Source organism: Candoia aspera, chromosome 2 (assembly GCF_035149785.1).
Source record: "Candoia aspera isolate rCanAsp1 chromosome 2, rCanAsp1.hap2, whole genome shotgun sequence".
Classification (NCBI taxonomy): Eukaryota; Metazoa; Chordata; class Lepidosauria; order Squamata; family Boidae; genus Candoia; species Candoia aspera.
In genome coordinates, this window is record NC_086154.1 from 46573933 (window position 1) to 46589823 (window position 15891).

Consider the following 15891-nt stretch of genomic DNA (forward strand, 5'->3'; position numbering starts at 1 on the left):
TTGCTATATCTATTATGAAAGCTCTACAGCTTATGTGAATAAGACTACCTTAAGAAAACAATGGTAGGATCACACCAAGATAAAGCAGCGAAGCCAATAAAAGCAGAGGTCTTTGTTTACTCTCTTGTATTGTCCAGCTTGGCATATGACGCTCCCAAAATTCCAGTGGGAATTGACATCTACTTTAATACTTCCCTGCTGCCCCAAAGCTGCTATCTGTTCTGCCAGACAAACAACAGTTTGATGGAGTAGGGCTGTCTGGATCAGTGCTTGGAAGATAAATTGGTGATTTATTGCTTTTTACTTGGTGGGGAAAGAACTAAAAAAAAACACAATCCAGTTATTGCATCACTGTTTTTAGTTTGGCCTTTAAAAAACTATTTCTGGTTCACAAGTTGCCCTATATGATGTGTCCCCAAAAATCTACCATGGTCTTTTTATATCTATTCAATGAAATAAACAAGTAGCTACTTCTAGTTCTAATGCAACATTAGAAATCTATTTTATTTATGGTTCTTCTGTGCTGCTTGAATCCTAGCTTCTCTTGACGCTGTGTAACAGAATGTTTGTTAAATGGATGGATTAAAAATGTAACACATACATTCAGAGGACAATGCAAAAAGTTTGAAGAACATTGGGATCCACTCTATAGCTTGTTCTAGAAATCCCTGAAGTCTACCAGTTAACCAGATGCTGTCACAAGCTCTGATTTGCATAGTTTCTGTTAAGGACTTAAGCAACTTTATCATACTTAGGGTACTTTCCCAGTTAGTAAGAGAGATCTGGAAATATTTCTGCAGGAAATTTGAGCAATCCTGGGAAAACTGAATTCAACACAGAAAAAAATAGGTAAGATTTCATTTGGGTGGACTCCTCCCTGCTCTCCTAACTTTCTGTAAGCTTTCTGGTAGCCTTTTCCCAGACTGTGAAGAAGAGGCTCTAATCAAAATGTTTCCCTTTAATTACAGGCAGGCAGAGTACAAGAATTCAATCCTATTAAGTAGCTGCTTGACACCTATTTCTCCTTATGTTGGAAATCATTCTCACCATAGTGATGGTATGGTAGAGGTTCTCCCATACAAAATATCATCGCCAGCACCAGTGCAGAGTAGCACATCTTCTGATGGTCTGGGGGAAAGCAAAAAACACAGTGGCTTAGCTCTAACAATATTGCCATGGTAGACTGCCATGCATTCACACCCTCAAAATCCACCATATTTTTCTGTACGGAATCAGTCTTCCATGCTGGACACGCATACAGCCACAACTGAAAAGTATGTGTAACAAATGCAAAAGATTTAAACAGATATGCACAATTTAAATTGTTACATATCTCAGTTTGAGGAGATAGTGCATACTACGCCACAACGACCACAAGAAAGCCTAGAGTGTAAATGCTCTACAATATATATCAGTTTAAAGAGCAACATCTGAAAGTCAAATGAAACCTCATTTTATTTTACAGGAATTTCTTGTTGCCCACAAAACTAGTAGCTCGCCCATCAGGCTCCAGTTAAATTTCATCTGCAAAAAGGGCTGGAGGATGATAGCAAAGCAGATACTTTGCACACAGGCCTCTAAACAAAGCTGGAAAAATTCCTGCCATAATAGTTACTACCAGCCTATGCCAACCTTTATGGGCTAAATAGGCCAGTGTTTGAGAGTTGGCGTGCACCACCATCATATGCTCCTAATTTGATTAAAGCTTCAAAGATATTTCCTCAGTCAGTTGAGCCACACAGGTAGCTCCTCTCCGGCACATTAGAAGCACTCTCCATTCTAGGATCTAGCAATGTCTTGGAGTGCTCTACATCAGCGTATGCTATAATAAAACCAATTACGCCTTTCCTGGCATTCTTTTACTCAAGCATTCAGTTGGCACATTTCTGTTTTGAATTACCCTTTAAAAAAAATCCAAAAACTTTATTTAGATCACTGACAAGGCTGGCTAAGCAGTAAGGTAAGTATGCACACTCCCCTTACAAAATAAGATACGGCAGGTGGAGGAAGTTAATGCTGTGGACTGCACTCCTGGGGAAGATATGTTTTATGGCACTTGGTGAAGACCTGGCCCTTTGAGAGGTGATTCTGCGCATGGGGAATATTATGAGGCTTCATTTCACTCCTACTGACATGAACCACATTTTTTCCCCGTGTTACTTTCCACTTTTACCCTCCTTTGAGTTTTTGCATATTTTCAAACTGTAAACTTCCAGCAGGAAGAAAAGCAGTAATATAAATAGATAAATAAAAATTAAAAACAGCTCCCCATATAAAGTACACTTAATATAACACAACTATATCCTCTAGCTATAATTTGCCTTTCCTAAAACAAGGGAAAGATTTTCTATGGGAAAGATCAGCATAGGCAAGTGTGAGTAGAAATCTGAGATTCAGTAACATTCCAGGTGTGCATTTTTGCTTCCCTTCCAAAGCACATATGGATCTCATGCATCAACCTGTCCCACAGCCTGCTACTACAGCATAATTTTCACTTGCCGTTGTCTATACATGAATGCTCCACAGAATCACAGCCGCTGTCTTTCCTGAATCTTAATTAGTTGGTGTGTTCCTACAGGGGTTTATGTAAGAAATGCTGCATGAGAGGCATATGGCCACCATGAAACATACTCCATCCTATTTATAAGAGCTCATTAAGTCAAGCAGAAATATACAAAGGCAAGGTATTATATGCAGTAATGAATCATCCAGTAAAAGTCATTTAAGTATAGGCTGATGCTCAGGTTATGCATCTTACAAGATGACCAGCATAAATTTGTCCATTTCCTGTCCATTATGTTATTTTGTTTCACTCTGAGCTGACATGACTATCACTCTCCATCAGTTGGCACTACCAGTCAAACATATACAATTTGTGGCAAGATTGACCCAAGTTTCTTGGAAACTTGAAAAGAGGACAGAGAGGTCCCATGCTCTGGATGCATTCCCTTTGTTCTTACACAAACAGAATAAGGCAACATGCTCTATTACCAGTGTTTTTCAAGCTTGGCAACTTTTAGATGTGTGGACTTCAACTCCCAGAATTCCCCAGCCAGCATAGTGGGGATTGAAGTCCATACATCTTAAAGTTGCCAAGCTTGAAAAACACTGCTCTATTACCATTTACCCACTCAGCAGAGTGAGTGCCATTTTTTATGTGTGAGTGACTGGACTTCCCCCCAAAAGAAAAGGCTTGGGGAGAACAAAGCCAGGGAAGTTCATCTGAAAGTACTTTAAATGTTGCATGCTAGAGAAATGGTGCTATCTAATCTTCCCCTTTGGAAAAGGCAACACGTGCCCTGCTTTTCACATTTCCCAGAAAGGAATTAACAAAGGGAATGGATAACAACTGGCAGCTGACAGACCACATCTGGTTCTCCCTGCCTTCTTCTCTCAGTCCTTGGTCTATTATGTTCATCTCTACAGGCAGATACCTGTAAAGATGAAAAATTGGGGGGAACTTTGAATTCTATTCATTTAGGCTCCTGGATACCCTTTCCAGCAGAGGAATGGACACAGGAGCCTTTGGACAAAACATTGCCAGAATTTTTAGCCTATGGAATTAATGCTTCCCTGGTCATGCTATCTGGCCTGAGCAAGGATGGAACAAACCCGGCTTCTATGAACAAACATCCCATGCTACAAAAAAGGCTAGACTTCTCCATTATAGGGCTTCAAGCATATCACTTTCAGCGTAAGACAATCCAAGTATAAAACATATCAATACATTTTGCTGTTACGTTACAAAAGCCAGTAGCTGTTACTCACTGAAGGACAGAGCAGTAGTAATTAAAGATCAGTAAGGATTATATCAAAACACTAGACCTTCAAAAGATATGCAGCAGGTAAGTCAGTGTAATTATTCCATAAATGCTGAGTTCATTAATATGAAATTACAAGATTTGTTTTAGTTAGTTAAACTTTGAGGAAATAGAGCATCCCAAGCAAAGCTCTCTACAAAAGATGAGGCTTCTGTTGTACCACGGGTGTACTAAAAAAGAGGGAGGTTACGAACAATTCTAGGGAGAAAACAGCAATCAACGATTGTGAAATTATAATACTGCAGATCACCAGGGGACTCTGATGCTGGTATCAGACAAAGCACACACCGCTGAGTCAGTTTCCGAAGTGTCTGAAAAATGCATTTCCTACAGTTTTGAGTCAACATCAACATTTTCTGAACTTAACCACAAAGTACATCTTTAAATGCTACAAAAGAAAACAACAAGGAGAGAAAGGGTGAGATTCAAGAAAGCGGGACTAACGCTACAGCCGTGTGTGCATTCTACAGGACCTTGGGCCGGCTGATAAGGAGACCGGATTGCAACTGTTCTAGTTAACTGGGCCTTGCTGTACCCTGTAGAAAGCCTCCCAGAAAGATACTTAAAAACTCTGCAGCCAGCAGTGTGACAGCAAAGAAACTCTCTGGGGCAAATTAACTCAAGCAGGAAAACTGGGCAGCAGCCATATTGCCTGTGTTGGTAGAAGTGTTGTAATGTTTCATCAAAATCATCTAGGATCTAGTGTTTTAGCATCCTACGTTTCTCTTTAAAATTGGGAAGAATGGAATAGCTACTGCTGGCTTGGCACCAATTTTAGTTGCTTGAGAGTCAGCAAGGATTACCTGGGTCTCTACTAGCCACAAAAGGGATTAGGCACTCTATCAGAAGATGGATCAGCCTCGATTCTCAAGTTGCTAGCGCCAAAATAAGCTTCTATCACTACAACACGCAAAGTCATTTTTCATGAGAAATTTTGTTTACTGTTCTTTGACAGGGAAAAAAAAATCATCTAAGCACCGAGTTACAAAACAGCTCTTAGAAAGGAATGAAAGCAGTGCAAAGCACTTGCCATCTTTTGCCACTTATTCGTTGCTATAGCGTTCGCAGTCCTCTTTCTTTGCAAATTGTTATTTCAAACGAGCTGCCATTTGAACATCAATGAGAGAGCCATGATAGCTTCGGCCATCAAAGAACACGTGCCAATCAAGGTAAGACTCTCTAACACATTAGCAGTGACATGCATGCAAGGTAGATGTAACTCATAGCCATGAAAATAAACATGGCAGGGAGCAAACAGATACATTTTTCTGAAACTGACACCTCAGACACAGGACATGTGTGGGATTCGTATTCTCACCTCATGAGCCCCTCTGCTAATAGACTTGAATTGCTGGGTACTGAAAAGCAGAATTAAAATGTAATAGAGGTAGCAGTAGTAAGAAGATGGGGTGATTATAGTGCTGCTGTAAGTTCATGCCATCCAGGAAGCAAGTACTAACCACAAAGCCAGAGCCTGACACCAAATAGATGGAAGGTTCTGCCTACAAGGAAGTATCAAGAGTCCATCACAAATGCAGTAACAACACAACCTGCCTATTTTGGGTGAGCTTAACTGGATATGCGGGTGGACTTGCAAAGAGAGGAAAAGGGGGAGGATAAAGACACAGCGAGACCCCCACTCATCTGGCTGCCCAACAAATACAGATGTGTAAAAGAAGATAAACACTGAATGGGTGATGGCAGGAATTTCTTGGAGGAAAAGATTGAACACAGAATACAACAGCCTTGCATTAGTGAGGGATGCAAATGAACCCTGCCTTTTAGATGGCAGCAAGCCAGCACTCCTTTTGATGCAGAGGCAAGCGTCCTGCTAAAAGGAAGTGTCATAGCATCGTTTTTAAGCATCACTATCAAGCTGGAGAGAGAAACAGCCTCCCAATAGTTCTGCAAACAAATGTAGAAATACTCTCTCTTCCGACATGGCAGACAATCAATAAATTCCTGTGATAAAAAGAAAACCACTGTGGGTGTATTTGTGTGTCTGTGTGTACACACACACACACAGCAAATCTCAAAGGGCATGCATAAAAAATACCCTATCCAGTACTGGGATCAGAACATATTGCAGAGCAGTCACACGGCTGTGTGAAAAGCTAGTTATTATGGCTGTGCAGGGCTTTGTGTTCAAAGGATGCTTTAGAATGCATCCCATCTGTCTGCAACTTCTTCAACCCAACGCCTCTTCTCCCAGAGAAATGTGTGGCTGCTTCAAGGAGTTGCACACAGGTGCTACATTCATGGCCCTGTACCCCAAAGCACCTGTGTGTCTTTGAATATGAAGCACTGCATAGCCCTACTAATTATTTCCAGCATCACCCTGCCACTCATTCAGGCTTTCCCATTTCATTTTGTTAAGGTTGTCCACCAGTTATTTCTACTTGCAAGGAAGAACAGTCTTGACTGCCAGATTCAGACCCAGATAGAGCAGGGTTTCAATTAAGTGTAAAACATTCTTGTTCTCTAGCTCAGCCTCTGCTTCTGTCATATCTTTCTGCTTGCAATTGAGAAAGATCATTTTACCGTCTTATCGACCCTATCTTTGATATTTAGGGCAAATGCACACCAAAAGATTCTCTTAGAAGGTGGCCCCCTTATCAGGTAGACCAGAAGGAAACACAACCAGATGAGCTGATTCTACTTTATTGTAAAGCTACATTAACAGAATCTTGCAAGTCTGAAAGTACAATTCTCCCACCGTCTCTTTTACAGCCCGAGAAACTAGGGAGGGTCTCTTCTGAGCCTCTTGCCCCACCCACTGTCTAGCTGCAGGCTATGCTGTCTCTTATCTGACTGTTCCCTAGGCAGCATCTCTTCATCCTGTCTCCCAAGGTTTTTCCCACATACTATCACAAAAGCTTTTCATCTGAAAGTTTTTTCTTAAAAGGAAAAGACACTAAAGCAGCTGATCATGTTTATTAAAATGATCTATTTATATCCTGGGTGGAAGTGTCATTCCTATTAAACCAGATTTTTTAGTGGTATGTCATTTAAAATAAAAATAACGTATCTAATTAAAAGATTGGGGGTTTCTTTTGACCTGGCAACAAGACAACAATGTCTTCAGTCAGGCTGGGCTCTTGGCAACTCCACGCACTTGGCAGTGCTACGAAGAGGTTTGCCCCTGCCTTCTTCCAGGATGTTTTTTCAACCTCTTCATCTAGCCACCAGCCCTCGAGTTCCAAGGTGGTCTTCCATTCAAGTACTAACCAGAGCTGACCCTGCTTAGCTTCTGCTGCTACCTGCTGAAGCTGTAGCCAATGTATTACAAAGACAGTTATGACAAATTTTCCATGTTTTTGTTAACTGCCAATAAATGCATGTTCAGCAATGCTGTACGAATGTTCCCCCAAGTGCTGGACAGCTATGATCTGTCTATCAAATGCCAATAATGGCATCTTTCAGAATCTTGCTTTCAAAGCTAAAGTCCCACATAAAATTATTCAAGTTTCAGAATCCTACCTTAAAATCCCAACCCTTATGTCTTCCTAATGTCCTCCTACTTCAAAATAGTATCCCTTCTTTTTTTCAACTCCCCCAAACTGGAAAAAAAAAGTTATGTTCTAGCCAAATCCATGCCTTCATCTTCTTTTCTCCATAACAGTACATAACTGTCAGTGGACCATCAGGAACATAAGACCCTTGGAAAACCACTGCTAAAACTGATTGCCACCAAAAAATTCATACAGCCAGAGTTGGAAGGGGCCATTTAGATCATCAATGAAACCTGCTGCCCAGTTCAGGCATCCAAAACAAGGTATCTCCCTAAAATGTCTCTGCCTGAACAGATCCAATCAAGGGAAGACCTGAGTAATTGGTTCCATTGTCAAACTGCTCTTAATATTATAAAGGTGTTTTTTTCCCCTAACTTTCTATCAGAATCTACCTTCTTTTAACTTAACCTGTTATTCAGTTTCCTGCACTCTCAAACATGAGAGAATAGATCTTGACCTTCTATGAGATATTCTTTCAGGTATTTGGACAGCGCTATCATTTCCTTCCTCCCTCCCTCTTTTTTAAAAGATTAAACATACCAATATTCTTAGTTTGTAGCTCCCAATTATCTTCATTGCCTTTCTCTGATCCTATGCAAGTTTTTATGTATCTTTTTTAAGCTGAGGTGCCCAGAACTAGACATGGCCCTCTAGGTGGGATCTGACCAAAGCAGAATAAAGTGAGACAATTACATCTTATAATTTGGAATTGTATTTCTGTTGATGCAGCCAAAATTTGCATTTGTCCTTTTTGCAGCCATGTCATGCTACTGGCTGATACTCAGTTTATTACTCCAAGAACTTTTGCCATGTACCAGTACTCACTTAGATATTCCCAATCTTATACCTACACACTTGGTTTTCATTTCTTCAGTGAACTCTGCATTTGTCTCTGTTAAATTTCGTTCTGTTACTTTCTGCCCATTTCTCTAACCCACCGAGATTGTTTTGATTTTTACCCCTATCTTCTAGGATGTTAGCCAGTTCATCCAATTTTATGTAATCCGCAAATCAGATAAACATTCCATCCACTGTTTTGCCCACGTCATCAATGAAACCTTGAAGAACAGAAGACACAGAACTGAACCTTATGGCACCCACTCAATACCTCTCACCAAACTTATGAGAAATGATTGAGTACACCCCTTTCTCTTGGGATAAGATTTTCAAGCCAGTTATATATCCTCTGTATTTTCATCTTCCAGTTCAACCTTTACACAGTTTGCCATTATCATGCCATGGGGTACTTCATTAAACACTTCAGGATATATTATGTCTACAGCATTCTTATAATCCATTAAAAAGTTGCCATCATACTCTTTAATCTCATTTTTTCCCTTACTAGCTGTATCAGAGATTCTTGAATAAAAGGAAGAGGTTGTAATCCAAACCTTTACTACTATGTATTAGTTAAATCTATATCCAGATTTTCCCCCAAATAGTATTCAACACAGACCATCACTTCAATTACTACAATACAGCTTTGGAGTATATTCCTTAAAAGCCTTACAATAACATGATTTGTTTATTTATATTTCAAATTTAGTCACCACCCATCTCACTCAAAGAGCGGCTCTGGGCGGTTTACAATAAAACAAGAATAGCCAATAAAATACAATAAAAATATTCTTAAATAAAAAATATGGTCCAAGACATAGATGTTAAAAAGTTCTTAATTTACAGGAGACCTTCAGGGTGCTAACCTCCCCCAATATCATATCATCAGCAGAACAAAAATCTGCATTCTTTCTGAGTTATAAGAAGATTTGCTGTATAAAATATGCCTCACCTTGGGTATGAGTCTGCATATCTCGGGCTAGCTCCATTGGCAGAACAGAATTAACCAGAGCAGAAATAATAGCAGCATCCAAACTGCACATTGCTCCAAAACATTTCAGAAGCAGCAGGCGCAATGGAACTCTGTGTTCCTTAAGAAGAAAATTGTTTTTAATTAACAAAATACCCAACTATAAATAATGCATGTTTCTTTTACTTGTTATTCAGAAAGTGAAGCATTCCATGTGAACTCAGAAAATAATTCCTCTATGCTGATTGCAATAGTTTCAGTAAGCAAATCCATATGGGGTGGCCATTCAGAACATCAGAAATTGTAAAGATGCCAACATTTTATCACTGCAAATTTTTTGCCCTATTCTTCATAAATTTTGTTGTTATCTCTTCTTGACATAATATTCAATATCAAAGAACTATTACATCTCTTGGCCATCAACCTGTCAATTGGCAATACAAAGTGGTTTATGTAAGTTTCGCTTACAAAGTGCTTTTAATCAAAGTATTATTAATCAATAGTAATCAAAGTATTATTAAAATCCATTTATCTCATTGTGTTTTTCTTGAATTTTGCTGCCTAAATTAAAAGATAAAAGAGAAGTGCTTCTAAGGATCTATCTCAGTTACCCTGGCTTACATTAGTTTTTGTGAATTTTCTAGTATTCCTGAAATTTCATAGACTTCCTCTGCATTCAATCTAAACTAATACCCTTTATATCACACTTACAGCTTAGTCTATATTCCAGTCTGTTACCCGAAATAGCCCAAGTCACAACACAGAAGACAATTGTCAATAATTCCCAAATGTGGTTCTTTCTTATGCATAAAACTTTGAACTCACTGCTGTAGAATTGTTATTAGCCCAGCAAGCCTAGGACCCTTCAATTTCTGTGAATCCAAGTCAGTAATGGAAACTGAAACTTATAACGAGCCCCAGAACAGTGTACTGGAAGCTCCTCTCCAACTTTATGCAGATCCTGCCAGTGAGTCTTCCATTCAGGTTCACTTTCTCCAGGACCAAAGTATGCGACAAAAGGAGGACCATTCCTCAAAGGAGAGCTTCTTGTTTTATACTAGCAAGTAAGCTCCTTCAGAACTATCCATCGGCAGACTAATTGTCTTTGAAGAAATATTAGGATGATCAGGTATTTTAGATTTGATAAGCCTGCTATTTGTTGGCCTAGAAATACAGGCTATTAATCATACTGCTAGCTTTATGGCGGTTCATGTTCTGGGTTTCTTCCACCAACTGTTATGTTGTAACTGCAGTTCCAAGGAGAGCACGGTCTTAGGAATTGTAGAAGTTGCAATCTAAACAAATTCAGAAGGTGCCAGGCTGGGGGACTCCAGGTTAAAGAGGAAGAGACAAAGTAGCTTTGATTCCAAATATGGTGAGCTAAAGAAAGTATTTGTATGTGCCTTTGAGTCAGTCTTGACTCCTGGCGACTGCCTGGACAAGTCCCTGCAGTTTTCTTGGCAAGATTTAAGAAGTGGTTTGTCCTTGCCTCCTTCTTCCTAGGGCTGAAAGAGAGACTGGCCCAAGGTCACCCAGCTGGCTTCGTGCCTAAGGCAGGACTGGAACTCACGGTCTCCCAGTTTCTAGCCTGGTACTTTAACCATTACACCAAAGAGAGTACAGTATTTAGGCAAGGCTAAACTAGCAGTCCCCTTTCCAGGGAGCCAGTCTGGTGTAGTGGTTAAGGCATCAGGGTAGAAACCAGGAGACTGTGAGTTCTAGTCCTGCCTTAGGCAAAGAGTCAGCTGGGTGACCTTGGGCCAGTCACTATCTCTCAGCCCTAGGAAGCAGACAAGGCAAACCACTTCCAAAAAACCTTGCCAAGAAAACTGCAGGACTTGTCCAGGCAGTCTCCGAGAATCAGGCATGATTGAACAGATTAAAAAAAAACAACTAGTGGTACTTATTCAGAATGGGATAAGACAGGAAAGGATTTGTGGGGGGCTCAAAGGCAAACTCCATCATGTTCCTCTGAGCACTTGATTTCCTTCCTTTGTCCCAGGGAAGTCTCATAACCTAATTTCCAAAATGCTGTTTACCAATGCATAGATGTGCCTCAATTACGCATGGAATGGGCGCAACCTGCCAACGTTCCCAAGGCATCTGTGGAAATCCTTCCTTCCAATGACAGCAAGGCTGCTACTTCTCTTCCTTAGTGCTGCTTTTTAAGACAGGGCAGTTAAATTTATCTTTCACATTGCTAGCAGGGACTCAGATATTAATTATTTCTACTTTGGGGGGAAAACAAAGCATGCCTATGACCCCAAATGTTACTGTTGTTTCCATCCAATTTTTTCCTGTTATAGTGAGTCCAAGGCAAACTTTGAGAACATTATTTTGTTTCCGTACGCTGATTTCAGACTACCTACTTTGGCCACTGGTTCATACTTTAGAATAGGGCTGCCCTGCCTGCTAGATTTTCTAATGAGTCAGACTGATTGGAGATACGCCAAAAATAAGGGAAGCTGGAGATTGTGGGGGGAAGGAAGAGCATCCTTATCGCAAAGCTGTCTTGTATGCTCAAAGTTATTGATATACAAGTAAGAATTAAACTATTCAAGGTTCAACCACACTTATACACCCTAAACGCAGTATCATACCATCTGGTAATATGCCACAAGGGATAACACTGATTCAAACTCATTCTTCCTGCACATCTTCTTGCAGACTTCTGGATCTGCATCTGTCTGTAAAAACGAATGGAAAAAAAAAATCAATGCTCAGAAAAGAGCAGCAAAGGCAGAGCAATTCCAAAATCTAGTGTTTCAATTTCCAACGTCAGCAGTGCTAAGACTGTATGTATATTAAAGCAGACTTTGCCCAAAAGAATGGTTTGACACATGTTTAACATTCTCTCTCTCTCTCTCTAGCTACAAAAGCACTGAAAGGTCAAAGAAAGCCATAAATGGTTAGTGGGTACCACATCTTCTATTTTATATACAGTTTTACAAGAATAAATATCTGAGAAGCTTTGGAATAACCATATAAACAACTTATTTGAAAAACTGCCAAACCCATATGAAAGATGAACATTATTATTCAGATAAGAACATTTATTCTGACTATACCTGAGATGGGTTAGCCCAAGAGGCAACAATACATTATTTAGGATATCATCTAACTTGACTATAACATTAGGGGTTTTTCTATTTTCTTAGCTAGAAAGTGAGCTACAAGCCTTATGGTTCCATTTGAGAGCTTTAACCACCTGGTTGGCAGCAAAAGAAGTTGAGCCTCTCTTGGCTCCAAGGGACACTATTTTGTGGACTGCCCATCCATGAATTAAGCTATTGTACCATTGGTTTTCCATTTGTAATAAAAGTGCTGAGCAAATAAACGTTATAAAGACTCTGTCTCTGCCAAAGTAAGGACTTACCAGAATCTGAAGCAGTTCTTCCAAATAACAGCAAATGACATTTTCATCTTCATAGAGGGCCCAACTACGCTGCTGGGCATCATCCTTGTGCCGGGCCAGATCTGTAAATATCACCTTCAGTCTCTCTTCATCGTGGCAAATCTGGCCAGAAGGCAAACCTGAACATAGATCCTGCAAGAATAAGAAATAATGCACTACTTTAGCAGGAAGTATTGCAAAAGCTCTAGGTTTCAAATAGTTTTCAAGTAGTTGCTAATATCTGACATTATATTGTATATTGCCTAGCAATATGGTGCATCATTCTTTTTATTTCTTTCTGAAAGCAAATCTGTTTTGAATAATATGTAGATTCATAGATTTACAAGTTTCAGCTTTATAGATTTACAGGTTTCTGTAAACCTGTAAATCTATAAAGCTGAAAAGGACAAAGCCTATTGACTGATAGCCTTATATGGAAATCCTAAATTTACCTCTTTGAAACATGTCCCATTGCTACTGTTGCTAGGAGAAAGAGGCATCTGAATTTCTACCCCTGCAATAGAGGATAGGCTGCTAGACACACTTAAAATGGTTACTTCAACCATTTATTTGATTATTAGTAACACTTAATCCTGCATGCTAAGGAACAACTTGGAGATTGATTGATTGATTTTCATTCATTCATTCATTCATTCATTCATTCATTCATTCATTCATTCCTTGTTCCACAGTTTCTATGTCCATCTCCTTAAAACCAAGTAACATGCAGGCCTAGAAGTCTACCAACTCAAGGCTAAGCCAAGAACTAAATCAAATTTCAGTTTCCAGTTAAATATTTTTTATTAAAGACTTAAGCAAAACCAGGTTTGTAAATGGTCACATGCTTCTAAAACAATTATAGGCAAGTGTAATCTGTGAGAATTGTGAGAACAGATTGCTGGACTAGATGGGCCAGGTGTCCAATCCAGCAGGGCCCTGCTTTTGTTCTTATGTTCTTAAATCACCAGGAAAGCTTCATATACCTTTCAAACTGCTAGCTTGCTAGCTGCTTAAACACAACAGAAGAGAATATCTGTAGCTCAGGACTGAACTGTGGAGTCCTTGGTGCTCCCTGAGCTTGGTCATTTGCTTGCAGACGTTTCATTACCCAACTAGCTAATGAAGTGATTAATCAAGGAACTACCAAGGAGACAGACAATCAAGCAGACAAACGATCAAGCAGAAAAGAATACCCTAATCAAGGAACTACCAAGGAGAAAAACCACACCCTCACCAACACTGGCAGCTGTATACTGTATAAACAGGGAGCAAATCCCACACTCACTAGCACTCCTGATGGTACCTAGTTGGGTAATGAAACGTCTGCAAGCAAACAACCAAGCTTAGAGAGCACCAAGGATTCCACACAGGAAGATTTCAAAAAATAATTTGATTTCTATGGAAGTTATGTAAAATTCAAACTGATCATTTAATATCTGGCATATCCTGATGCTGGGACTTCCAGATGATATTTTATAAATTTATTTAGCATAAGGGTAGGTCACAGGGGGGAGTCTTGTTACAATTAAGATCAACAAATTCTGAGTTCTGATACATATTCTACCAAGTGTGAAAGAAATGCTGGGTTTGTCACAATATCTGACTCCCACCTAAGTATACAATGCAATTATTAAATTTCATGGAGTTTAAGTTTGTCAAAGGCCACAGCAGCAAGGAGTGGGATTTCCAATGTTCAAAGTTAGTCCTGCTTTCAAGCCAAATGGATTGTGAAACCGTTTACAAGAAATTAAACAATTACAGGTAGTCCTCGTTTAGCAACCACAATTGGGACCAGCAACTTGGTTGTTAAGCGAAGTGATCGCTAAGTGAAACTGCAACTGTGCTTATGATCTTACTTCAGCTTTCCTTTGCTTTACAGACCTGCAAAGGTTGTAAATGCAAGCACTGGTCGTAAAATTACTTTTTCATCACTGGAGTAATTGTGAATGGTTGCTAAAGGAGGCAGTCACTAAGTGAGGTCTACCTGTATCATCAGAAATATGATGCCCTAGAAATTCAGCAAAGCCAACAGTAATTCCACAAGTATGAATTCAACAGAATGAATTCAACTGCATGGGATTCCTAGAGCTAACTGAGAATTCTCTACCACAGAGCACATTTGGCAGCATCAATTGTGCCACTGAGAAGCTTTTGCCATACTCATCACCTCTGAGAGAAAAAGGCATACAGAGGCAGGCTTCCATAGACAAACCAAAGAGATACACACACAAGATTTTCAATTAAGCATCTAGGGAACTAAAGATTTTGTACCTTTAATTTTCAGGTGCAATTACAACCACTATCTTGACTTGTGCTGCCTGTAATTCACCTGCCTACAGAATCTTTGTAATGAGGGAAATCTGTGACTTATCCATCTGTGGCAACTCTTAGGTTCACAAGCATCAAAAATCAGGGAAACCAAGAAAAATTATCCTAACAATCAACTAAGTCTTCCCTGAAATTAGCTACAGTTTTTCATTTGCATGACATCACTGAAATTAGCTTAGAAGACCTTGTATAATATTTTCTTCAGGCAGTTTGCTTGTACAGATAGTCCTCATTTAGTGACTGCCTCATTTAGCAACCATTCATAGTTACGACAGTGATGAAAAAGTAACTTTGTGACCAATCCTCACATTTATGACCTTTGCAGGTCTGTAAAGCAAAGGAAAGCTGAAGATCATAAGCACAGTCATGGTTTCACTTAGTGACTGCTTTACTTAATGACCAGGTTATCAATCACAATTGTGTCACTAAACAAGGACTACCTGTATTGTAATCAATGTTCTGCTTTGGAGTTTCTTCAGATGAAAGCTATTATTGCATTAGAGAAGTAGTTACCTTATTTTGTGATTTGGCATAATTTTTCACACAGCAGCTATCGTCATTTTCTCCTTATATTTGCTTTTCAATAAGTTTAATTATTGGGGGAGAACGTGTTTTGTATTCCAATTAATTTATCTTGCAAAAATATTTGCATTTGCCTTCTGAGAATACTAATGATCAACTAAATCTTTTCTGGAATTATCTGCAGTTGGATGATATTTCAGGCAGAACCAACTCAAATGAAAGAAATAAAAGTTCAAATACAGTACCTGCTTTACAAACTATCTATCTACCCATCCATCCATCTTCTAACCACTCCTTTCAGATTTACAAAGAATCCAAAAGTTTCTTTTTAAAAAAATCTGCAAATACGTTAATTCAGTACACAGGGCATCAGAACTGCATTTTGAGCAATAAAGGGCTATGGCAAATCTACCTGGATTACTGTACGATGATGACGACGACCACTATTATTGCCATATATATCTTGCCTTTCTGCAGGATAAATATTCTGCAGGGGCGGACCCTGGA

General features: G+C 39.4%; 1 protein-coding gene across 1 annotated transcript in view; it reads right to left on the bottom strand.

Annotated features, from left to right (window-relative positions):
* Positions 1 to 15891, bottom strand: part of NCKIPSD (NCK interacting protein with SH3 domain) — a 98214-nt gene that overhangs the window by 10031 nt on the left and 72292 nt on the right. Inside the window, exons 6-9 of the mRNA XM_063291723.1 lie at positions 12517 to 12687; positions 11741 to 11827; positions 9123 to 9261; positions 1048 to 1128 (exon numbers count right to left, since the gene is read on the bottom strand). Coding sequence (XP_063147793.1) covers positions 1048 to 1128; positions 9123 to 9261; positions 11741 to 11827; positions 12517 to 12687 — 478 coding nt within the window. The remainder of the gene's footprint in view (positions 1 to 1047; positions 1129 to 9122; positions 9262 to 11740; positions 11828 to 12516; positions 12688 to 15891) is intronic.